This window comes from Nicotiana tabacum, chromosome 10, assembly GCF_000715075.1.
Source record: "Nicotiana tabacum cultivar K326 chromosome 10, ASM71507v2, whole genome shotgun sequence".
Lineage (NCBI taxonomy): Eukaryota > Viridiplantae > Streptophyta > Magnoliopsida > Solanales > Solanaceae > Nicotiana > Nicotiana tabacum.
In genome coordinates this window covers 143,178,434-143,204,203 of record NC_134089.1, presented here as the reverse complement: position 1 = coordinate 143,204,203, position 25,770 = coordinate 143,178,434, and the positions used below count along the sequence as shown (strand labels likewise).

Sequence of the window (25,770 nt, the reverse complement as noted above, 5' to 3'; positions counted from 1 at the left end):
GGACTGAGTCTAATCTCACTATGGTATTATGGAAGCAACAAAGAATACGCGTTATAAGTTATAGTGCGTGTTTTGATCTATGGCTTTGAGCCTAGAGGGAGAGGTCGATCAGGGGGCGGTCAGGCCCGTTTCTATGCACTCCCGGGCAGACCCGATGCCATTGCTTCGGATGCTGTCATTACAGGTATTGTTTCAGTCTGCCACAGAGATGCCTTTGTATTATTTGATCTCGGTTCCACCTTTTCTTATGTGCCATCATACTTTGCTCATTATTTGGGTACGCCCCGTGAGTTTCTTGTTTTACCTGTTCATGTATCTACCCCAGTGGGTGATACTGTTGTTGTAGACCATGTATACCGGTCATGTGTGGTGACTATTGGGGGTCTGGAGACCCGAGTGGATCTATTGCTATTGAGCATGGTGGATTTTGATGTCATTTTGAGCATGGATTGGCTATCCCCATGTCGTGCTATTCTAGACTGTCATGCTAAGACAGTCACTTTGGCTATGCCGGGTGTACCGCGGATCGAGTGGCGTGGTATGACTGATTATATCCCTAGTAGAGTGATCTCTTTCTTGAAGGCCCAGCGTATGGTTGGGAAGGGTTGCCTTTCATATCTAGCATTTGTAAGGGATGTTGGAGCTGAGACTCTTAGTATCGATTCTGTCCCAGTTGTGAGGGATTTTTCCGATGTGTTTCCTGCAGACCTGCCGGGCATGCCACCGGCAGGGACATTGATTTTGGTATTGACCTGGTGTCGGGCACTCAGCCCATTTCTATTCCGCCATATCGTATGGCACCAGCAGAGTTGAAAGAATTGAAAGAACAGCTTCAGGAACTCCTAGATAAGGGGTTCATTCGTCCTAGTGTATCCCCTTAGGGTGCACCGGTTTTATTTGTGAAGAAGAAGGATGGCACGATGAGAATGTGCATTGATTATAGGCAATTAAACAAAGTAACAATTAAGAACAAGTATCTTTTTCCTCGCATTGATGATTTATTTGATCAGTTTCAGGGAGCGAGGGTATTCTCCAATTGATCTCCGTTCGGGTTATCACCAGTTGAAGATCAGGGATTCAGATATTCTTAAGACTGCTTTCCGGACCCGATATGGTCATTATAAGTTCTTGGTGATGTCTTTTGGATTGACCAATGCCCCAGCAACGTTCATGCATTTGATGAATAGCGTGTTCCAGCCTTATCTCGACTCGTTTATCATAGTTTTCATTGATGATATTCTGGTGTATTCGCGTAGTCAGGAGGAGCACGCGGAGCATTTGAGAGTTGTGTTGCAGAGATTGAGGGAGGAGAAGCTTTATGCAAAGTTCTCCAAGTGTGAGTTTTGGCTCAGTACAGTGGCTTTCTTGGGACACGTGGTGTCCAGCGAGGGTATTCAGGTTGACCCAAAGAAGATAGAGGCGGTTCAGAGTTGGCCTAGACCGTCCTCATCCACAGAGATTCGTAGCTTTCTTGGGTTGGCAAGCTATTATCGCCGGTTTGTTCAGGGAATTTCATCCATTGCATCGCCCTTGACCAAGTTGACTCAGAAGGGTGCTCCATTTGTATGGTTGGACGAGTGTGAGGAGAGCTTTCAGAAGCTCAAAACAGTCTTGACCACAGCTCCAGTGTTAGTTTTGCCATCAGCTTCAGGTTTATATACTGTGTATTATGATGCTTCGAGAAGAACTACCCCGTTCATGATTTGGAGTTGGTTGCCATAGTTCATGCATTAAAGATTTAGAGGCATTACTTGTATGGCGTATCTTGTAAGGTGTTCACTGATCATCGCAGTCTTCAGCATTTGTTCAAGCAAAAAGATCTTAATTTGAGGCAGCAGAGATGGTTGGAGTTCCTTAAGGATTATGATATCACTATTCTGTATCATCCGGGAAAGGCCAATGTAGTGGCTGATGCATTGAGCCGAAAGGTTGTGAGTATGGGGAGTTTGGCATATATTCCAGTTGGGGAGAGACCCCTTGCAGTTGATATTCAGGCCTTGGCCAATCGGTTCGTGAGATTGGATATTTCGGAGCCCAGTCGGGTGTTGGCATGTGTGGTTTCTCGGTCTTCCTTATATGATCGTATCAGAGAGCGCCAGTATGATGATCCGCATTTTCTTGTCCTTAAGGACAGAGTCCAGCATGATGATGCCAGAGATGTTACCATCGATGATGATGGTATGTTGAGGATACAGGGCCAGATTTGTGTGCCCAATGTGGATATGCTTAGAGAGTTGATTCTGGAGGAGGCCCATAGCTCGCGGTATTCCATTCATCCGGGTGCCGCGAAGATGTATCAGGATTTGAGGCAGCACTATTGGTGGAGAAGAATGAAGAAAGATATCGTGGAATTTGTAGCTCGGTGTCTCAATTGTCAGCAGGTGAAATATGAGCATCAGAGACCGGGTGGCTTGCTTCAGCAGATGGTTATTCCCGAGTGGAAGTGGAAGAGGGTCACCATGGATTTTGTGAGTGGTCTTCCTCGGACTTTGAAGAAGTTTGATACTATTTGGGTGATTGTGGATCGGCTGACCAAGTCTGCGCACTTCATTCATATGTGTACTACCTATTCTTCAGAGCGGTTGGCGGGGATTTATATCCGGGAGATTGTTCGATTGCATGGTGTTCCGGTTTCCATCATCTCAGATAGAGGTACTCAGTTTACTTCGCAGTTTTGGAGAGCCGTGCAGAGAGAGTTGGGTACTCAGGTAGAGTTGAGCACAGCGTTTCATCCTCAGACGGACGGACAGTCCGAGCGTACTATTCAGATATTGGAGGACATGTTGCATGCTTGTGTTATTGACTTTGGAGGTTCATGGGATAAGTTTCTACCACTTGCAGAGTTTTCTTATAACAACAGCTACCAATCGAGTATTTAGATGGCTCCATATGAGGCTTTGTACGGGAGGCGGTGTAGATCTCCGGTTGGTTGGTTCGAGCCCGGCGAGGCTAGACTATTGGGGACAAATTTGGTTCAGGATGCCTTAGAGAAGGTGAAGGTGATTCAGGAGAGGCTTCGTACACCGCAGTCGCGTCAGAAGAGTTATGCAGACCGGAAGGTTCGAGATGTGTCCTACATGGTCGGTGAGAAGGTCTTGCTGAAGGTTTCGCCCATGAAGGGTGTGATGAGGTTTGGGAAGAAAGTCAAGTTGAGTCCTCGGTTCATTGGGCCTTTTGAGGTGCTTCGGAGGATTGGGGAGGTGGCTTATGAGCTTGTTTTGCCACCTAGCCTGTCGAGTGTGCATCCGGTATTTCATGTTTCTATGCTCCGAAAGTATATTGGGGATCCGTCTCATGTTTTGGACTTCAGCACGGTTCAGTTGGATGATGATTTGACCTTTGATGTGGAGCCAGTAGCTATTTTGGGTCGCCAGGTTCGGAAGTTGAGGTCAAAGGATATAACTTCAATGAAAGTGCAGTGGAGAGGTCGGCCCGTGGAGGAGGCTACCTGGGAGACCAAGCAGGAGATACGGAGCAGATGTCCTCATCTGTTTGAGGCTTCAGGTATGTTTATTGACTCGTTCGAGGACGAACGTTTGTTTAAGTTGGGGAGGATGTGACGACCCGGCCAGTCGTCTCATGAGTTACCGCTCCGTTTCCCCCATTTCAGCTTCTTTACGCTTTGTTGTCCGTGTTTTATGTGATCGAGTTGATTAGTTCGAGTTCGGAGAGGATTTGGTAAGAAATGAGACACTTAGTCTCTTTTAAGAAGGCTTAAGTTGGAAAAGTCAACCAGGTGTTGACTTATGTGTTAGAAGGCTCGGAAGTGAGTTCTGATGGTTCGGTTAGCTTTGGGAGGTGATTTGTTACCTAGGAGCGCGATCGGAATGGGTTTTGGAGTTGTAGAGAAGATTTAGGCTTGAATTGGCGAAATTGATATTTCGGCAAATTCCGGTTGATAGGCGAGATTTTGATATAGGGGTCAGAATAGAATTCCGAGAGTTGTAGTAGCTTCATTGTGTCATTTGGGATGTGTGTGCAAAATTTCAGGCCATTCGGACGATATTTGATAGACCTTTTGATCGAAAGCATAATTTAAGAGTTCTTGGAGTTCTTAGGCTTGAATCCTATGTTAAATTGGTGATTTGATGTTGTTGTGAGCATTCCGAAGTTTTGAGCAAGTTTGAACGATGTCATGGATGTGTTGGTGCAATTGGTTCAAAGTTCTGGGAGTTCCGGGTATGTCTCGGGATGTTTTAATACAAAAATCATAGCTGTAGCAGGTCTACATGGGGTTGCAGGCCCCGAAACTCACTCACGCGGTTCGCACAAAAATAAGTATGCCCGCGTTGAGTGCTGTGCGGACCACACAAAAACGGGCGCGGGCGCGTTAGGCGTCGCGCGGACCGCACAAAAGCGGGCGCGACCGCGGTAGGCGTCGCGCGGACCGCACAAAAGTGGGTGCGGACGCGGTAGCTGAAACCTGAAGGGTACCTATAAATACGAGGTCTTGGGTTTTATTTAATATTTTAACCTAGAGAGCTCGGATTTTGGCGATTTTTCGAAGGTTATTCAGGAAATTCATCGGGTAAGTGATTTTAATTCAGATTTGGCTAGAACACATGAATCTATCACTAAATTAATTATTTAATTCGTGATTTGAGATTGAATTTCGGAAGAAAATTGTGAAACCTTTCAAAAATGTAAAATGATGATTTGAAGAACCAAATGGTATCGGAATTGGATAATTTTGGTATGGTTAGACTCGTGAGAGTATGAGGATTCTGAAAATGTAAATTTTACCCGATTCCAAGATGTGGGCCCGGGGCTCGGGTTTTGCTAATTTCGAGATTTTTGATATTTTTCGAATGTTTTCGCTTGGGCTTTGTTCCCTTAGCATATTGTGACGTATTTGTTCTGATTTTGGATAGATTTGACGCGCGTGTAGGCCAATTCGAGGGGCAAAGGCGTCGCGAGCTAGAGAATTAGCCAGTTCGAGGTGAGTAATGGTTGTAAATGATGTCCTGAGGGTTTGAAACCCCGGATTGCACATCGTAGTGCTATATTGAGGCAAGATACGCGCTGGATGATGAGCGTGGGGTCTTTCACTACTGGGAATTGTGACTCGGTCCATCCTGATTGATGATTTTACCGAATATTTGACTGAAATTCAATTGTTATCATCATGATTTGGGCTGGTTGCCATATTTGGGCTTCGTGCCAACTATTTGAACCCTTCGGGGATTTCTATCACTGCTTGACTTATTATTTGAACTCAGTCCTATTGATATCTACTTTTTTACAAACTTAGCCACTTTTACTCAGATTTGAAACTTAAATGATATTTCTACATCATGTTTTGGGCTGAGAACTACTGTTTTACTAATGCCCAAGGGGCTTGTGATGATTTTGGACTGAGTCAGGCCGAGGGCCTTATGTGAGGATATGCTGAGTGATATGAGGCCGAGGGCCGAAGATACTTTATATGCCACGAGGTGGCTTGATATGAGGCTGAGTGCCGAGTGATGATGCCACGAGGTGGCTTGATATAGCGTTTGGGCCGTAAGGGGCCCCTCCGGAGTCTGCACACCCACAGTGAGCGCGGGTACCCATTGTTCTAAGTGATTGATGTTATGCTCGAGGGGCTGATATGAGTGATTGTGAGGTAACCCGAGGGGCTGATACTATTCCGAGAGTGAGCCCGAGGGACTGATACTGTACTTAGAGTGAGCCCGAGGGGCTGATACTATGCTGAACGATTGATACTGTGCCCTAGGGGCGGATTTCTACTTGTTATTTACCTGTTAAATTACCTGTTTTACTTGTTTTAAAAAGGAAAATCATTTGATTCTTCACTGATTTACTACTTAAGTGATTTTACTACTTAATATGGAATTGCTTTGTGTCTTTACGTGTTTTCATACTTTCAGCCATTATTTATAATTGTTACTCACTGAGTCGGAGTACTCACATTACTCCCTACACCATGTGTGCAGATTCAGGCATCGCAGAGTCCGCTCGTGAGTGCTGATTTCTCCCAGTCCAGGCAGTGATTTGGAGACTACGAGGTAGTTGTTGGCGTTCGCAGCCCCGTGCCTCCCTTATCCTATCATTTCCATGTTTTTTTTCTCTGAACTATTGTATCGGATTTTGTGTTCAGTAGACTTGTATCCGGACTTCTTAGTTGCTCATGACTTGTGACACCCCGGTTTGGGCTGTGTCGGGATGGTTTCTGCTGTTGTTAACGTTAAAATTCCGCAATTTATGAGTGTTATATTATATGTTATTACTGTTTATGATGATTAACTGTTTAAAAGAAGTGTTCCGTTTTGGTATGGCTGGCCTTGTCTTCACGAGAGGCGCCATCACGACCGGGTTCGGGGATTGGGTCGTGACACTATTACTACTGATATTGGTAGAAGTGGTAATGATTGTGATTATCTAACTGTTACAAGTCATTGGATAGATGAGGAGTGGATAATGCAAAAGCGCATTATTGCTTATAGAATAATTAATTCACGCCACACAGGTAAGTTTATTGCTAACACAGTTGCAGATATTTGTAGATATTTTTGCATTAGAGATAAAATTATGTCGGTTTCAATGGATAATGCTTCTAGTAACACTAACGCTATAGGCTTGCTTACAACTACACTAAATCTTGCATTTAGTAATATTTTTCATGTTAGATGTATTTGTCATATTTACCATTTAATCGTCGGTGCTGGTATGAAAGTTTTAAATGTAGAAATTGAAAAGGTTAAAATGGCTCTTAATTGGCTTTTTTATTCAAACCGTAGAAGTAGACTTAGAGACTATTTTAAAAAATGTGATGAATTTGGCCTTAGAGAAAGAAAGGTTCCTAAACCTTGTCCAACTAGATGGAATTACATGTATGAAAGTTTAGTTGTTGCATATGAATATAGGAACCCAATAAGCGCAACGTATAATGCTCGTGTAGGTGATGGTGATGATGATAATGGGCACCTTACAAATCAAGATTGGAGTAATGTTAAAATGCTTGTAGACTTTTTAGAACAATTTCATATTGCTACAAATGAATTATCTGGCCAATATTATCCTACTATTTCTAACTGTTTAGTTTATATTGCAGTACTTGTAGATTTATTTACTCAATTTTCAGAGGGTGGAGTAATTTATCAAGAAGCTATTAATTCAATGAAAGCTAAGTTTAAAAAATATTTTTTCCCTATCCCCCCTATTTTTGGTGTTGCTGCATTGTTAAATCTTACAATGAAATTAGGAGGTCCTCACTTTTGGTATTCAAAAATTTATAACGCTTTATCACTTTCAGCTGAGGAATTTGTTATACTTGGAGATGCAAAAGCCTCAATTAAAATAAATGCTCAAGCAATTTATAATGCTTATCGACTTGCCTTAGATCAAGCTAGACCAAATGTTCCAACTACTACTTCGTCTAATTCGCAAGCATCTAAAAGAACTGCGGGCCTAAAAGCCCTTAGTTCTTGGACGGAGTTTAGGGGTTCTCAAGGTGATAATTTTGGTGATAGTTCACAACTAAATGAGTTTCAAGTTTATTTGTCGCAGGGACTTGAATCAGAGAATCCCGACGTCTCCTTCGATGTTTTGGAATAGTGGAAGGACAAATAAAAACACTATCCGGTTCTTTCAAGGATGGCTCGAGATATTTTAAGTGTTCAAACTTCAACAGTGGCATCAGAGAGCGCATTCAGTCAAGCGAGACTTCAAATCGGTGATCATAGAGCGTCTATGAGGGAGAGCTTGGATCCGTTCGGAAAGAAGAAATTTTGGACTTGCAGAATCACAACCGGAGATAGATGAAGCTTATGAAGAAATGCTAGCGGAACTTGCGCAGGATACTACTTCGCCCGGAAGCGGTGATGAACAAGCTTCTTTTCCACCACCACCAACGGAAATTCCTCCGGACCTTGAAGGATTTATGAGATTTGTTAGAGATAATACATAGACTAACATGTAACTTGTATTTTGGCACATCTTCCTTAGTTTTTTTTCCTTTTAATGATGGTATTGGTACCTTGTTGTGCTCATTCCATTGAGGAGAGGAAGACTAAGAAAGATATTGTCATTCTTTGTTAATGTCGTAATAGTAAAATATATAAGACATTCCCTTGAATATTTCTTTGCAATTTATTTTGTGTTTAAATTTGATATAGTATATATATTATATATCTAATACATATAAACTATATATATATATCTAATACATATAAACTACATATATATCTAATATATAAAAATAAAAAATTAGCCCGAAACGAAAAAAACCCGTTAGGCTCGTTTAGGCCCATTTAGCCCGGGACCATGTGGGCTTAGGACCACCGTGAGCCGGTTCCACACATTGGGACCATGAAGTCCGGGACCGTTTGGCCCGAGACCGCCTCAGCCCGGCCCGCCTCAAGCCCAGGCCCGTTTGGCCCGGGTTCAGCCTTAAGTTACACCCTTACCTTTGTCTTGACCTCAGGAAAGGCAGCTGACGGCCAAAACCCAAAAATCTTCTTCTATTCCTTTGCTCTCTTCTAAACTATGGCTCCCAAAAGCAAATCTCGGTTAGTAGACCAGCCTCCTTCTGCTTCCTCTTCTGAAGAACAGGACCCACAACAAGCAGAAGAATCCCAAGAAGAAGAAGAAGAAGCAGCACAATCCGAAGAGGAAGAAGAAGAAGAATCTGGTGAAGACGAAAGTGACGATGAAGAAGAACCCAAAACAGCCCCCCCTCTTGAAAAAAAACCCACTTCCCAAAAACCCCTTCAAACCCCACAAAACAAACCTCAATCTTCTTCTTCTGAATCCGGAACTGAAGATGGGTCAGGATCCGATTCCGATTCAGAGTCGGGTCAATCCCAACCTTCCCCTTCTGCTTCCGACTTCACCGTCAAGCCCAGTGTACCCACTGCAAAATCCCCATCAAAACCCTTTTCAAAGAGGCCTCAAGAAACCCAACAACAACAGGCGCTAAAAGAAAAACACTCAAGGCCCAATAAAAAGCCCAAGATTTCTGAAGAAGATAGTAAGGTTTCTGAGGAGAAGAAATCAGCTGCTACTACACCTAGCAGGCTATGGAGTGATGAAGATCAGCTTGCTATACTCAAAGGTATGGCTGACTTCAAAGCCCAAAAAGGTTCTGAACCAAATGCAACTGATATGTCTGCTTTTCATGACTTCATTAAAGGGAAATTGCAAGTTGAAGTTTCAAAAAGTCAAGTTACTGATAAGCTTAGAAGGTTAAAAAAGAAATTTTTAACTAATGTGAAAATTAGTGACGACCCTGTTTTCTCTAAGCCTCATGATTATTTAATGTTTGAGTTTTCTAAGAAGATTTGGGGTGATGCTGGAACCAGTAATACTAATGGAATTAATGAGATTGTTAACAATGGCACTAATGGGAAAGCTAAAAAGACTGTTGATGTTGTTAAGAGGAGTACTGCTGAACCTAAGAAAAGTGCTAAAGTTAGTACCTTGACTAAACTGAAGGATGATGAGAAGCCTAAGGAAGACGAGAAACGCCCCTCTGTAAAAGAGGTAGATAAGGAGGATGTAGTAGTAAAGGTTGATGATCGACAGGATTTTCGGTCTAAGTATCCAAATTTAGCTGCATCCTTTAGTTTGCCAGCCATGTCTTCTATCTTTCCGAATGGTGTTGATATATTTAAGGAGAATATGAGTTTGATTGCTAGTGACAAGGCTAAGGTGTTGGAGGAAAAGTGGAAGAAACTGCACGATGATGAAGATGACTTAATGCTCAAGCGCTTAGATTTGATTAGGGAGCATTACAAATTGGTGGTTGATGCAAGGAGAGGTAACTAGATGTTGATGGATTATTTTGTTCTTTTTGATGCAAACTTTTGGGTACCTAGTCTGTGGAGCTTTTTACGTTTTTGGTTCATATGTTCTCGTCTCTCAAGACAATTTCTTCTTCGTGTTAATGAACTTATGATTGATCCTGCAAGTTAGATTTTCTTTTTCAGTTTAGTTCATACATGTTATTTGCTTCTTTAGTTTTATTACAAGTGAAATGGTTTATCTGGGATCTTTAGTTTTGCTTCCTCTGTTTGTTCCGAGTGTGATTGGCTCTATAAAAAGTTTGCAATGAAATGCATACACATGTTACATGGGTCGTGAGTGGGAGTTTAGTTTCCTAAATTTTCGTGTCATATATTGCAAATCATGCATCCTATCTGTATGGTGGAAGCAAGCAGCTGAAGTAGAAATTCCACCAGAACAAAGTTCAATTATCGTTTCCTATTCCAGAAAGAAATACTAAAATGTTATCTTTCTCAGTTTTTGAGCTTGGGTTGGCCTTCAACTAATTTACATCACTCATAAAGATCTATTCTTCCATTTTGTTTTGTTCTTAACCAAGTCTACATTGCTTTCAAACACGTAGGTGTTAAAAGACTTTTTTCTCCATGTGAGATTAGGTGTATCTTATCCCTTGTTAAAATCTCAATTATCGTATTCTGAAACCTATAGACCAGTGCATTTGGAGGTTTGCATAACACACGGCGAAGCTATCTCAGGCGATCTCTCACTTTATCCTCTATATGTGCTACCTGCACTGTACTTTTTTCCAATTTACCTTATAAAAAAGAATTGTCCAGCTTTATAGGATCATACATCTCAAGCCCCCACACCATGCAAAGCAAAGCCTGATATTTAAGTGGAGAAGGGTAGAGGGGCGGGCCCATTATCCACCGAGTTTCGAAGGCTGCGGTTGGTCCAAAGGATCGGCCCCAAACTAATTTCTCGGTCATAAAATAAAAGGATCATACATCTCTTTTAATCTGTTCTTCATTGACTTTTATCTTGTGAACTTTTTGAGCCCTTGTGAGATGACACTTGCTTCCTTCTAATATTGTCAGTTAGGCAGTCATTCTATCCTTAGCATGTTGTATTGCACGGAATGATTGTAGCATTATTTTCATGTCAGCCATCCTAGTTTAATTGTATGGTTATATATCTGTCTGTCATACCTTTTTCCAGGGAGACCGAGACCTAGATATCAAATTGTTCCATTAAGCACCATAGCTCCATCTTATCTCACTTCACCTTCATTCTATTTATGGTCCAACATCCCAACCTTTTATCTCCTCTCCTCTGGCCTCTGTTCCTGTAGAATTACTTTGCACCATCCTTTTTGGTGCTTGCTGAGACTTTTACTTCAGTTGCTGGATTTGGATATTTACTTGATGGACATTTATGCCTCTCTTGAGCTGAGAGTCTATGTTAAACAACCTCTCTACTCAAGGTAGGGGTAAAGTCTGCTTACACGTACTATCTTCCCCAGACTCTACTTGTGCGATTACACTGGGTTTGTTGTTGTTGTTGTACTTGATGCACACTTACCTTATATGCTGAGTTTTTCTGCTGCTTAAGTTAAACGGTGTTGGACTTAATTTGCTGGAAAATTAAACTATGTAAATAGAGTAGAAATGATCTTTTTCGGTTATATGTGAGCTGTTGAATCCCCTTGACATGTAGAAAAATTCAAGTATAGTAGTAAAGGCGTTTCGGAATTACTTTAGGTCATAGGTTAGAGTCCAACCGTGACATCCTAGAATTTTTTTGAATCCCCTCGTATAAATTTCTGGTTGCATTATTCTGACGGAGCTTATTGTTATATAAATCATATATTTAGTGCATCATCCTGTATTTCCTTAAAACTAAGTATGCGGTGCTTAAGCGTGTGCCATTTGCAGCACTCATTCAATTCTTTGGAATTCATCTGAATACTCTTGACACAGTTAGTGTGATCTTAGTCATAACAGTATCTTTAGGAAGGGCTAATGGATTGGGGTTTGCTGCATTGTCAGAGTGATTTCCTTATTTTGCTCTATGTTCTTTCCTTTTAATATTCAATTTCTTTATCTTAATATTCTTTCCTTTTAGGGTTCTATTCTTTTTTAGCCCTTACAGCTTGTTTGGATGATTGTTACCTATTGTATTGTATTGTATTGTTATTTTAAATGCAATATTTATTTGAATTGTTACTTAAATTTTATTTTATCGTATCGCTAAATCATTCGTACGTAACGACGAAAAGTAACACCGATTTGGTGTGGTTTCATCGTGACCTTATTTTTCTCTCATCTTCCCTTCCTTATTAGTATTAAATATGGAAAGTACTGTATACCAAATATCTTACCTCAAAGCATTTGTTTTCATCCATGATGCTATGGCTCTCATAATTCTCCTCTTCCTTCAGCAAAGGTGCTAGGCAGTTTGATTTTCGACACCCAGAAGGTGTATTAGGAATCCCATTTTCCAGATAAAGATCGGAACTTGGTACAACACTTTTCTCCGAATCATTAAGCTTTGTAAAGTTTATACAGAAAGGTACGTGAATTTCAGCAGCAAACTTAAAACAACACAAAACTGCAAAGTCGTCGGCTTGAAGCTAAAAAAATCGTAGCTTATTAGCAAAAAAAAATCGTGTTCTATCCTTTTTATCCTAACTGTAACTTTTTTTTTCTTTTCATAATTCATATTACTAGTGTATGACATTATGAAATGACGGTAAACGATATAATTCATCCAAATGTCGTATTCATCAAAATAATACAATATAATATATATGATACATTGAAGCGATATGTAACAATCATCCAAACAAACTGTTAGTAAAAAACATATCAAGAACATTGATTATCAATAATAGTCTTCAATACTAATTCTTCTAACTACGATCCACAATCATAGGCTAAGCCAGAGAGTTTCACTCTACCAAAATATATTCCACTATCTGACAGCCCCAAGAAAGAAGACGAAACTAAAAAAAAAAAAATGAAATGTGTAGAAAATCAAGAACTTGCAATCTTAAAAAAGGGTTTGCCGTGGGAAAAGAAGTTCATAATATTGGACTATGGGGCGAGTATCATTGAAGCTGTGGTAAAATATGCAACAGAAAAGATGGCATGGACAAAACACAAAATTCCACCAATAGAGAAGAAGTGATGATGTGTAAACCCACAGGAAGCTCTTGACTTGTTGTTTGCCATTGTCCCAATTACAAGCAGTCCCATTGCTATTGCCATTATGATCCTGAAACCCCAGAAAGCATATTAGGCAACATATAGGGACATATTTTGACTCTAGTCATTTTTGCTTTGTCAAAAAGTAGGATAGATTTAATTTTCTGTATTCTGTCCTTTTGATTACACTTACACGTAACATTTCGCCTCAAATCATGGACAGTGTTCTGATTCGATCTACCACCTTTACCCCATCCCAAGGAGGAATTCCATTCCACTTCTTAATATATTATACTGGAGTATTAATTATTCCAATAAAATAAATATATAGATAGATAATCAAAATAAAAAGATCCCGAGTACGAGATATTTTTTTTCCTTATCTTGGCGATTTAGGTCCGTGGATGTTTCAATCACTCGATCCAAGCATAGAAATTGTTCCACCTATACAATTATCCAAAAACAATTCGCAGCGCTATGGTAGATAAAGGAGGTAAAAAAAAAAAAAAAAACTTCTTCAGATTTGATCTAACAAGAGAGTTTTTAGAAACATTTTCAAACTGGTTATTTATAAACTTTAAACCGCACAACCTTCTCTAAATGAAGGGGACTAAACACGAACAAGATGGGTCCACCGAAGAAGATCCTTATCCTTCCCCTTCACTTTTTTTCCGAAGAGAGGCAGGATCCAGACAAAATCGATGAAACGGAAGAAATGTACATAGATTATAAAACATATTACACATTTCCAATTTGAAAACTGCCTTCCCCCACCTAAGTAGTCCTTTCTTAACGTTAGTTGTACATGTGAATTCATCTTAAATGTGGTGAAGAAAGATGACAAGATTAGTCTTAAAATGCATTTCCAGGATTGATGAATGAAGGGGTTGAAGACATACCAAGTAAAAACAAGACAAGCTATTGAAAGTTGCCTGCTTGGGGGAGCTTTCTTAATGTCATCAGTAGTGCAAACGCTGCAACCTCCAAGAAGATTGGCTAGAACATGTGCTATTGCAAGAAGACAAACTGCAGCTACTCCTAATACAAATGCATTATGACTTGGCTCTTTACACTCCAACAACCACAACCTCAGGTGCTTTTCCTGTTCCAATATCCACAAAACAATAACAAAACGGGAGTTATATATACTCACAATCAGCGACGAAACCAGAATTTTCACTAAAAAGTGTCAAATATAAAACATTAAATATATCAAAAAGTCAACGGGAGTTAACTTATAATAAATAGACATAAAACAAAAAAAATTATCTAGCAATACTATATAATTTTCCGGCGATGGAGTGTTGATTGAGACCCCTTGGTTGACGGTGGATCCGCCACTTCTGACAATATAAATATGCATTTACTATCAGAGTAATGTTATCAGTGTGATTTTTCAAATAACTAGTTTCACCTATTATGGACAGTTGTAGCTATCTTTTAGGTGAACGTGATGTTACAAAAGTTCTTTTATAATATCAGAATCAAAACAGAATCAGATACGATCAAACACAAATTTTTCTATGGGGGTTTGAGAATGTCTTGCTTGCATTGCTGTTTGGAAGAGATAGATATACCTGGTTTTGAGCTGCTTCTGCTTTGATTCCAAGAATCCCAGCTATGGCGTCTAAGGCCACAATCAGTAAGCATGCAAAAATACCAAACATCTTAGCCATTTTTTTTTAATCAACTTCAACGACCCTCAGCAAATTAAAACAGAAGGGAAGGAACAGAAAAATGTATGTTTACATGAGATATACCATAGTATAAATAGTGAGATATAATGAAATGGGCTCTCAGTAATGTTATATACAAAAATTAATAATACCAAAGTATATCTGTAGCTTTTAAGAAAAGCTTCTTTTGTCCATACAATGCTAGCTTTGTTTGTGCTTTTTTGCCTGCTTTTTCCTTCTATTGGGATTCCCTATTTTGCATAGAAAAAGAGTTGGGTATAAACCAGCTAAGGAGTAAAGAATAATGTGGCTTAGGCATCTCTCAATGGACGAAAGATAAAATCGGTGAGTTTCCATTCGCTTTTTTGACTTTGAAATTAAGGTACACATAGAATTACTTTACCCTCCCCACCTCAGAATTGGTAATTTATCTAATTGTTCGTATCATAAATATGAAATACTTTGTATACCAGGTTGCCTTTATTAGTACCCCTCTTCTAATTCAACTCTTCCTCAAGATAAAACAATTTTTCGTTATCTATTGGGATATACTTAGAGGAAATTTTGATTTAGATACAGGATTCGACGCCATTTACTTCAAATTCAAAAAAGTATATCTTTCGTTATCTATTGGGATATACTTAGAGGAAATTTTGATTTAAGACAAACTCAAATCATGATTCATTCCATTCGTTATTTTGAGTTTATGAAAACATGTCATTTGAAATCTTAGAGATCTAAAATCTATAAATTCTAAATCTTCTAGTTTTAAATTATATTTTCCTCCTACTGAATAAACTGCAAGTAAATGATACTTGAAAACCATTTTCTTTAAATCCTAAAATACTTATAATAATTTCATCTAAAGTTCTCAGTTTCATGAGCTTATATTAATAAAATAGTACGATCACGATGCTATAGAAAAGGAAAGGATCGAAAGGGAGAGAAGAAGGTGTACAAGAATATTTTAAGTAGTTTGCACAAGCTAGCATCAGTGTTCCTAGCTTGAGCAAGAAGCAAGAATCTATAGGCTTTCATACAACTAAAAAGCCAGTTCCCCACAAGATTAGACAGTACGAGAAGCCACTTTTTGCTCATTAGACAAGAGGGGTTGCTCTGATGGTAAGCAACCTCCACTTCCAACCAAGAAGTTATGAGTTCGAGTCACCCCAAGAGCAAGGTGGGGAGTTCTTGGAGGGAAGGATGCCGAGGGTCTATTGGAAACAGCCTCTCTACCTCATGGAAAATATTTTCGGGCATGTCGAATTCTTCAAAAGTAGTATATTTTTTGGAGGATTCGATACAGGTGCGGTAGTATTTTGGAGAGTCCGCAACATAGATCTAAACAATCGCAAAACCAACAGCGAAACTAAAAATAGCCAGCATATGTATAATGCATGTATACATATAATCGTGTATAATTAATATACACCGGTCAGAAAATTAAATATTAAATTCAATCGGATATTTGTGTAAAGATCCAGATTGGAACCAAATTTTCAAAATGGAATGACATAGCCATTTTTACGAGTGGTTATTGAAAGATAGCCGGTGTTTGCAAAGTTATTGAAAAGTAGTCACTATTTAATGCGGACGACAAAATCTGGACAAAAGTACCCAATTGAAACACGAAAATTTCCAGCATAATATGTTGGATTACTCTTGCGTATAAGCTTCCAGCATATTATGTTGGAACTCTACCGCATTATAAATCTCACCGCATTATGAATCTCACCACATTATGCTGGAATTTCACATGTACAAATTTTGAACTCCAGTATATTTATGCTAGAATTTTTTCCGGATTTTTAAAGGTATTTTTGTTCAAACTTAATTTTCACACGAGAAAGTGACTAAATTTTGGTTGATTTTGAAACTATCACTAATTTTCAATTAGCTGTAGTAAATCTGACTATTTTTTATTTTTCCCCAACCAAATTGGGCCGGATATAAGATTGGGCCTTACTTTGTGCACGAGCTAGAATTTCGGTAATTGATTGGATCTTAAACCAGAGTACCATGTGTCACACCTCCTTTTTCCGCACCCGCGAAGGTGCAAGGGAGTTTTTTCCAATTAAAGAACAATCAAAACGGGATTGGTTTATTTATTTCAGAGTCGCCACTTGGGAGATTTAGGGTGTCCCAAGTCACCAATTTTAATCCCGAATCGAGGAAAAGAATGACTCCATATTACAGTCTGCGTACCAGAAATCTGGATAAGGAATTCTATTAACCCGGGAGAAGGTGTTAGGCATTCCCGAGTTCTGTGGTTCTAGCACGGTCGCTCAACTGTCATATTCGGCTTATTTATCTGATTTCAAATACCATTATGATCCAATGTGCCAATTTTAACTTTTTACCACTTTATTATTATTATTTTAAAGAATGTGAACATCGCTTAAAACATGTCTTTGGACTGCATCACATGAACTGCACCCACAATCCGGAACACGTTTTATTTGATGTTTTGGGATTTGGATTCGGGTCGCATGAAATGCACACCCGTGCTTAAGAAAGTAAAATATTAAGCACGCGCCTAAAGAGACTATCGCGTTATTATTTGGGGAAGACCGTGAAATTCGCTAAACGACCCTCCTGAATTCTAAGTAGTTTTAAAACAAGATTTACTGAGGGCCCCGCAATTTGTATTTTTATTCGGCGAGGCTCATCTCATTCTTTTTTTTTATTCTTTATTTTTTATTATATTTTTTTTTAGGAAAAGGATAAGGCTAAAATAACTACATTTTTTGCTACTTTGCTAGGTCATGGGTTGTAAATTGAACTTATTTGATGAAACGAGTATTTTTCCGCGGAATTAAAATTGCTACAATAATTTCAACATTTACTACCACATGTATAAACAACTATTAAGACAAACTAAAATAATTAACACCTTTCCCCTATTATAACGAATATTTGGATAACAACAATCTAAACATGAGGAAACAAAATGTCAAATAACTACTTAAGCAAACGAAACAAAGGAAAAGACGTTCACGGCCAAATTTCAATACCGTACGGAGTCAATTAACAAAAATAGTCATTCGCAAACATCATGCATATATGTCTCGCTCAATTCGCGCACTATCCGCATGAACTAGGACTATATTTCAACAAATACATATACATATTACTAACAGCAAATATGAAGGACCCGGACAGAGATGACCAACTTGAGATTAACGTCTGGTGCGTTGGACCTGCGACGAAACCTCGGACAACAACCTCGACGTACCGGACCTCGACGAACCAAAGACGACCTCAACGGACCTCACCCCGGACAGAACTTCTGGGCTACTTTTTCGAACGTTTTCGGTTAAGCTTCAGCTAGTGTGTGTGTGTGTGTTGTTGAGTCAGTCATGGCAAGGAGGGAGGGTCGTTCATGGCTGGGAATACGAGGGGTCGTTTGGGCAGTGGCGTTTGGTGGTGGTGTTGAGTTGGGTTGTTTGGTCGTCGGCTGGAAGATGAGACGAGCAGGAGCTCGTTGGCTGGGGAATAGGGTGGTGCGACTGGTTTCTGTTTGGTGGTCGTGAGGCAGCTGGGGCGACGAATGGTCGTTTGCTGGCGGTTCAGGCGTGCGAGGGGGCAGTGACGACGAAGGGGAGGGCTGCTAACGGGTGTTTGACGGACGAGGCAGCTGGAGAGGGTTTGGAGGTGGAACGATGGTGGTAGTGTTTGGACCGTCGGGTGGAGGGTGGTGGTGTTTGGGTGGTTTGCTGGTAGCGGGTAGTGTCGAGGGAGTAGGGGCTGGTAGGTTTTTTATAGTAGGGTTTCGGTCTTCTTCCAAAAGAGGAAGAAGATGAACAGTGATTGTTCAAAAAATTTCCAAGTCCCGTTCGTTGGTTGTTTGGTCGTCGACTGGACAGTGACGACGAGGGGGGGGGAGCTGGTGGTTGACGGTCAGAGAGCTGGGGTTCCGACGAGGGGGGGTTGCGGATAGGTTTTTGACAATAGGGTTTTTTTTAGGTTTTTCCTTCTATCTTCTAAAAAGGAAGAAGATGAACAGTGATGGTCTTCTAAAATTTTCAAAGTCCTCCCTTCAAAATTTTCCAACCGTGTATTTGTGTAGCTTTGCCCAGAAAAATGAGCCACACGCGTGGTGGGGTTCGAGACTTGTGTCCCCCACGCGTGGTGGGGTTCCCCGTGTATGGGATTCCGTCCGTGTTCCCCACGCGTGTCCCCTCACGTGTGGTGGACTCGGATTATTATGGGCTAGGTCCGAAATTAGGCCTAAAAACGGGTAGTTTGAACCCGAATATTATTCTTTTGCCCGGACCCGATTAAGAACACGACGTTGTTCGACTAATCCTATGTAAGCAAAATAGCTACCAAAATAAGACTAATATTTAAACAAAACTATATCTTTTTTTTAAAATATTTTTTCAAGATTAAAATAGCTACAAAATATTAATAAAACTATTTTTTTGTAATTTTCGTTTTTTTAATAAAGATAAAATATAAAGTAATATTTTTTGTATTTTTCCAAAATTAAAATGACTACAAAACATTAATAGAATTATATTTTTTTGTAATTTTCGAATTTATATAAAGTATCGAAATAAAGTACAATTTTTGTATTTTTTCAAGTTTATGAGAAATACATAAACTAAAATTTATATATATTTTTGTAATTTTTCTTTTTGCAACGAAATAAAGTAAAATAGTCAAAATAGCTATACTAGACCCAATTTCACATATTCACGCTGAAAATGTAAAAATTCTCGGGGAGGGTCAAAAATCCGGTGTCTACAGCTGCCCCTCTTTGACTGGAAACACGAAGAGTTTTCCGACAAAGAACGACTAGACATGTTTTTGACCCGACCATTATTTTGAGGGACTACACTGAGGAAAGGAAGGGAATGTGACCGAGCCCTGGTATCTGAGCTGCCTACATATCCTTGGTTATACAGGAATCAGGCCACGTGTAGTTCGGAAATGAGAGAGATGGTGAAGTGTATCGAGGTGGAGAGCCGATCGAGGTGCCGTTCCGTTGAGGTTCCGGTCCGCGGTCCTGTCATTACATCAAAATGAAAATGAGAAAGACTAACTAAACCTATCAGTTGCTAGTTACAAGGATTCTTATCTATAAGTCTTCTGAAACTTGATCTTGAGTCTTGAATGGTGCTTCATACAGACTTTGGATTTGAACCTTGACACTTGCTGGTTGTAGGTGCTAGTTCTTGAGCAGACCACATCTGTTCTCCACTTCCGTACTTTGGGTTCTTTTTCTTTTTCTTTTTTCTCTTTTTTTCTTTTTTTTTCTATGCTTGCCTTTTTTCTCTTCTTTTTTGTTTTTGTGACCAGCTTCTGTTGATCATCCCAGACTATTGACTCGCATTCTTGAGGCGAGCTTCTACTATTTCTAACTTGGATTGAATGCTGGGGATTTCTGTTGTAACCTTCTGCTTTCCAGTGGGTCACTGCTTGATCTTGAAGAATGTTCCTCTGTTCTACAGGCGGACTCCTGACTTCTTCGATCTTCGACATACAACAACCTTCGTTCTACAGGCGGGTCCCTGACAACCAAAACAAACAAAACAAACAAAATTTCCTAACCCAGTTTGTACTGGGAAGATTTGTGAGTCGTTAGCAAAATTGTAACTCACTTACCCTACTGATGCAATGATGAGAGTAAACTAAAGACTAGGATAAGATGTGCATCTCCTACGAGTAAAACCAAAACTCTTGCTAGCAAATGTGTCTGCTAAAACCTCAATGACTCAAACTAGAAAGTGCTTCTTCTATGGTTGAATCGGAATGAGCTAAACTAGGAAGTGCGTCTCATAAGGGTGAAAACTTCAGTGACTAGAACTAGGAAGTGCGTCTCCTATGAATAAAATCTCGATTTAGGAAGTGCGTCTCCTAAAAAAACTTGAAAGACCTTGATTAGGAAGTGCGTCTCCTACGGGTAAACTTCAATAAACTAGACTAGGAAGTGTGTCTCCTATGGTCGAACTTAAAATGAATCAAACTAGGAAGTGCATCTCCTAAGGGTGAAATCTCAAATGAACCAGACTAGGAAGTGCGTCTCCTAAAGCAAAAGTATAAACTGAGCGAACCAAACTAGGAAGTGCGTCTCCTAATAATAAAAACTTAATTCAGGAAGTGCGTTTCCTATGCATGAAATTAAACTTAGGAAGTGCGTCTCCTAGGGGTAAAATAGTCTTAGGAAGTGCGTCTCCTATGGGTGAAACCTTAATGATTTTAAACTAGGAAATGTGTCTCGTACGAATGAAATCTTAAATGAACCAGACTAGGTAGTGCGTCTCCTAAATTCAAAATATAACCTGAGCGAACCAGACTAGGACGCGCGTCTCCTAATAATGAAAACTTAAATCAGGAAGTGCGTTGCCTGTGCATGAAATTAAACTTAGGAAGTGCGTCTCCTAGGGGTAAAATAGTCTTAGGAAGTGCGTCTCCTATGGGTGAAACCTTAATGATTTTAAACTAGGAAGTGCGTCTCCTATGAATGAAAATATTTTAGGAAGTGCGTCTCCTATGGGGTAAAAGTAAACTTAGGAAGTGCGTCTCCTATGGGCAAAACTAAACTTTAAGGAAGTGCGTCTCCTATTGGGTACAATAAACTTAGGAAGTGCGTCTCCTGTGGGTACAATACTTAGGAAGTGCGTCTCCTATTGGGAAAAACTGTTCTTAGGAAATGCGTCTCTTATTGGTAAAACTTGCTTAGGAAGTGCGTCTCTTTATCGGTGAAACTATTCTTAGGAAGTGCGTCTCCTTAGGTGAAACTATTCTTAGGAAGTGCGTCTCCTTAGGAAGTGTGTCTCCTACTGGTGAAACTTGCTTAGGAAGTGCATCTCCTTATGGGTGAAACTATTCTTAGGAAGTGCGTCTCCTTAGGTGAAACTATTCTTAGGAAGTGCGTCTCCTTAGGAAGTGTGTCTCCTACTGGTGAAACTTGCTTAGGAAGTGCGTCTCCTACTGGTAAAACTTGCTTAGGATGTGCGTCTCCTTAGGAAGTGCGTCTCCTATTGGTGAAACTAAACTTAGGAAGTGCGTCTCCTATTGGTGAATCTTACTTAGGAAGTGCGTCTCCTATTGGTGAATCTTACTTAGGAAGTGCGTCTCCTATTGGTGAAACTATTCTTAGGAAGTGCGTCTCCTACTGGTGAAACTATTCTTAGGAAGTGCGTCTCCTATTGTTGAAACTACTTAGGATGTGCGTCTCCTTAGGAAGTGCGTCTCCTATTGGTGAAACTAAACTTAGGAAGTGCGTCTCCTATTGGTGAAACTACTTAGGATGTGCGTCTCCTTAGGAAGTGCGTCTCCTATTGGTGAAACTTACTTAGGACGTGCGTCTCCTCTTGGTGAATCTTATCTTAGGATGTGCGTCTCCTCTTGGTGAATCTTATCTTAGGATGTGCGTCTCCTCTTGGTGAATCTTATCTTAGGATGTGCGTCTCCTCTTGGTGAATCTTATCTTAGGATGTGCGTCTCCTCTTGGTGAATCTTATCTTAGGAAGTGCGTCTCCTATTGGTGAAACTACTTAGGATGTGCGTCTCCTTAGGAAGTGCGTCTCCTATTGGTGAAATTATTCGTAGGAAGTGCGTCTCCTATTGGTGAAACTTATCTTAGGATATGCGTCTCCTTAGGAAGTGCGTCTCCTATTGGTGAAACTAAACTTAGGAAGTGTGTCTCCTATTGGTGAATCTTACTTAGGATATGCGTCTCCTCTTGGTGAATCTTATCTTAGGAAGTGCGTCTCCTATTGGTGAATCTTACTTAGGAAGTGCGTCTCCTATTGGTGAATCTTATCTTAGGAAGTGCGTCTCCTATTGGGTGAAATAAACTTAGGAAGTGCATCTCCTATTGGTAAAATAAACTTTAGGAGGAAATACATCTCCTATGGGTAAAGACAAATTTATGAGGAAATGCCTCTCCTATGGGTGAAACTAAACAAACTTAGGAGGAAATGCATCTCCTATGGGTAAAAATAAACTTTAGGAGGAAATGCATCTCCTATGGGTAAAAAACAAACTTAGGAGGAAATGCATCTCCTATGGGTAAAACTAAACTTAGGAGGAAATGCCTCTCCTATGGGTAAAAATAACTTATGAGGAAATACATCTCCTATGGGTAAAGACGTGGAATGTATTCCCTTGTTATACAAGTGGGCGCCTAAAATATGAAATGCACAGACAAAAAGTATTCCTCTCGTTATTCAGGTGGGCGCCTGACATGAAATTTAAAGACTGAAATGTATTCCTCTCGTTATACAGGTGGGCGCCTGGTATATGAAATTTAAAGATTGAAATGTATTCCTCTCGTTATACAGGTGGGCGCCTGGTAGTAAAGATATGAAAAATGATATGCCCGCATTATACTGGCGGGTGACCTAGAACAGAAATGAAAAGACAGAATGTATTCCTCTCGTTATTCAGGTGGGTGCCTGTCTTCAACAATAACTTTGTAAATAAGATCCTATTTGAGGGCGGATGATCCCAACGTATCCTATTCGAGGGCGGATGATCCCAACGTATCCTATTCGAGGGCGGATGAACCCAACATATCCTATTCGAGGGCAGATGAACCCGACATATCCTATTCGAGGGCGGATGAACCCGACATATCCTATTCGAGGGAGGATGAACCCAACATATCCTGTTTGAGGGCGGATGAACCCAACATATCCTGTTTGAGGGCGGATGAACCCAACATATCCTATTTGAGGGCGGATGAACCCGACATATCCTATTTGAGGGCGGATGAACCCAACATATCCTATTTGAGGGCGGATGAACCCAACATATCCTGTTTGAGGGCGGATGAACCCAACATATCCTATTTGAGGGCGGATGAACCCGACATATCCTGTTTGAGGGCGGATGAACCCAACATATCCTATTTGAGGGCGGATGAACCCGACATATCCTGTTTGAGGGCGGATGAACCCAGCATATCCTATTCGAGGGCGGATGAACCCAACATATCCTGTTTGAGGGCGGATGAACCCGACATATCCTATTTGAGGGCGGATGAACCCGAAATATCTTTTAAAACTTGAAAATGTCTTACCTCAAAACTTGTTGGGGATTATTTACTTACCGCTGGGGGATAAGTGTTATGAGCTGGGGATAACGCTGTTGAGGATAACACTGCTGGGGGATTTTAATTCCTTCAACATTGGTGCTCCACTCTTCTGAAGCCTGCCTGGCCCTTTGCCTTTCCAAACACAAGTTTCAATCTTTTGTTCGGTTTGCTGAGGATTCAGCTTCCTTTATTAAAACTTGGGGATAACACTGGTTTAAAGATCAGCTCCCTTGAGACCGGTGTTATCTTTCTTCTTCCCCGAACGGGTATCTGACTTCCAGAAAATTTTCGAAATGAAAGGAAAATTTTCTGCCCCAGTTTGACGATTTTCTTTATGGCCTGTCTTTCCGCCATCAGTAACATGGTAAGCGGTCATGCCACTCTTGTTGGGGATGGTTTCCTCTTTCTCCTTTCCCAGCTTTGTGTTCCATTATGCTATCAAAACTTGCTGGGGATGATATTAATTGCTGACACTGGCCCATCCCTTTTATCAATCTCATCTTGATGGGGATACCCTTTTTGACACGGGTTTTGCGCCTGTTCCTTGTACCACTTGGGTGTACTAGTTGATGGCCTATTTTGAAGTCATTTCCCACTGGTTCTGACCAAACAGACTCTACTAGGGAATTTTTCTATGAAAGGAACAAAATAAAAGACAACGGAAAAGATGACTCTTTAACAAAAGAAACTATAAATAAAAATCTATCAAACGCAGATACCGACTCTATTGGTCATGACATGCACATGTGGCCTATCCTCTGCCGTCGATCGTCTCTCAAGACCTTCCCTTGACGATTCCCCATCTGATTCCCAATCTTATTCGACTTGTAGTGCCCGAAGGGTTTTCACTATCAAGCCTCTCTCATTTTGGTTTTCTCTCAACTTTCATCGCCTTATGGTGCCTGTGAAGGTTTTCACCAATAAGACTCTCTCGTTTTATATCTCTCTCCAGCTGGGGATTTGGAGTGTTGCTGGTATGACTCTTTCTGTTGGAGATTAGAGCCTTTTCTGCTGTGGAACAGAATGTTATGTTCGCCGGTAAGACTCTTCATTTGTCTGACTTGGCATCTTTTGAAGACTGATCAGAAGGTCTTTCTTTGGACCGTAATGTGGGTTTTGGATAGGGCTAGAGAGAAAGGGTATTAAAGGCTCAAAAGTGCATCGATTCTGGGTTATTAATTACAACTTTCGGAACCAGATTTATTTACAACGAACGCAACCTCTGCCCCAGTTTCTTGCTTGGGGATATCTTAATTAAAATTTTTTTTTTCATTTTTTCAAAACTATGACCGAGCCGTGAAGCGCCTACGTATCCTCTTTGAGGAATCAGGTCAAACGTAGTTCCCAATTCCTCTTTTTCATTTGATTTTCCTTTTTTCTTTGTTATCATTCTTCTTTCTTTCTTTTTCTGTTTTGTCTTTCTTTTTGTTTTTGTTATCATTTTTCTTTTCTTTTTTTCTCTTTTTTTCCGTTGTTGTTTTCTTTCTTTCTCTCTTTTTTTTCTTCGTTGCTATTGATTCCGAACGAGGGGTATGAAAGAAAAATAAATAAGGCTCAAAAGGGGTAACGAAGGATAGAGTGTTTGAGTAGCAGAAAAAAATGCCTTCGTCATTCCAGTCTTCAAAACATGCCAAGTGCAAACAACACAATTTAAATTTGTAGTCTCTTCTGATGGTGCTGGACTTGACAATTATGTTAAACATTTTATTTTTCCTTTGTCATTTCTAAAGCACCGTTGGGCGACACTCTCATTATCATGAACGACTCTCATGCCAATTTGGTGACTCTTGCTTTTAACGGTTTTCTTTGTGTTTACTTGCCCCAGTTCCACATGACTCGGGCTTCAAATAATCCCAAACCGTTCTTATTTCCTTTGAATGCTTTGATCACCTTCCCGGGGTTTTATGATTAACTTTAAAGACTAGGCCCAAACTGTGTGCGCATGTCATGTCACTAGAATCGGCGTTGAATAAAATGACAAAAGGACTAAACAAAAGATGACTGGAAATAAAAAGGACCGGATTTTGCATTAGATTACCGGTGAAATGGTTTGAATGACAAGACAAACAAAACAAACCAGAAAAAATCTTAAACAACCTGGACAAAACTTGAA

The 25,770-nt window shown here is 40.2% G+C and overlaps 2 protein-coding genes across 2 annotated transcripts; one reads left to right on the top strand and one right to left on the bottom strand.

Annotated features, from left to right (window-relative positions):
* Positions 1-8,413: 8,413 nt before the first annotated feature.
* Positions 8,414-9,910, top strand: LOC107802846 (STOREKEEPER protein-like). The gene has a single exon (XM_016626423.2). The coding sequence runs from the start codon at positions 8,488-8,490 to the stop codon at positions 9,766-9,768; it is 1,281 nt and encodes a 426-aa protein (XP_016481909.1). The 5' UTR covers positions 8,414-8,487; the 3' UTR covers positions 9,769-9,910.
* Positions 9,911-12,583: 2,673 nt separating this feature from the next.
* On the bottom strand, positions 12,584-14,713 carry LOC107802845 (protein VASCULATURE COMPLEXITY AND CONNECTIVITY). Its single transcript, XM_016626422.2, has 3 exons — positions 14,510-14,713; positions 13,832-14,034; positions 12,584-13,002 (listed from the first exon to the last, which is right to left on the bottom strand). The coding sequence occupies exons 1-3, from the start codon at positions 14,606-14,608 to the stop codon at positions 12,822-12,824; spliced, it is 483 nt and encodes a 160-aa protein (XP_016481908.1). The 5' UTR covers positions 14,609-14,713; the 3' UTR covers positions 12,584-12,821.
* Between the last annotated feature and the right edge of the window lie 11,057 nt (positions 14,714-25,770).

Excerpts from the sequence above, each read along its gene's own strand:
- LOC107802845 (XM_016626422.2), bottom strand. The coding sequence starts at position 14,608 with ATGGCTAAGATGTTTGGTATTTTTGCATGCTTACTGATTGTGGCCTTA. Across the intron at positions 14,035-14,509 it reads CAGAAGCAGCTCAAAACCAG|GAAAAGCACCTGAGGTTGTG; the intron begins GTATATCTATCT and ends ATATTGGAACAG. Across the intron at positions 13,003-13,831 it reads GCTTGTCTTGTTTTTACTTG|GATCATAATGGCAATAGCAA; the intron begins GTATGTCTTCAA and ends CTGGGGTTTCAG.
- LOC107802846 (XM_016626423.2), top strand. The coding sequence starts at position 8,488 with ATGGCTCCCAAAAGCAAATCTCGGTTAGTAGACCAGCCTCCTTCTGCT.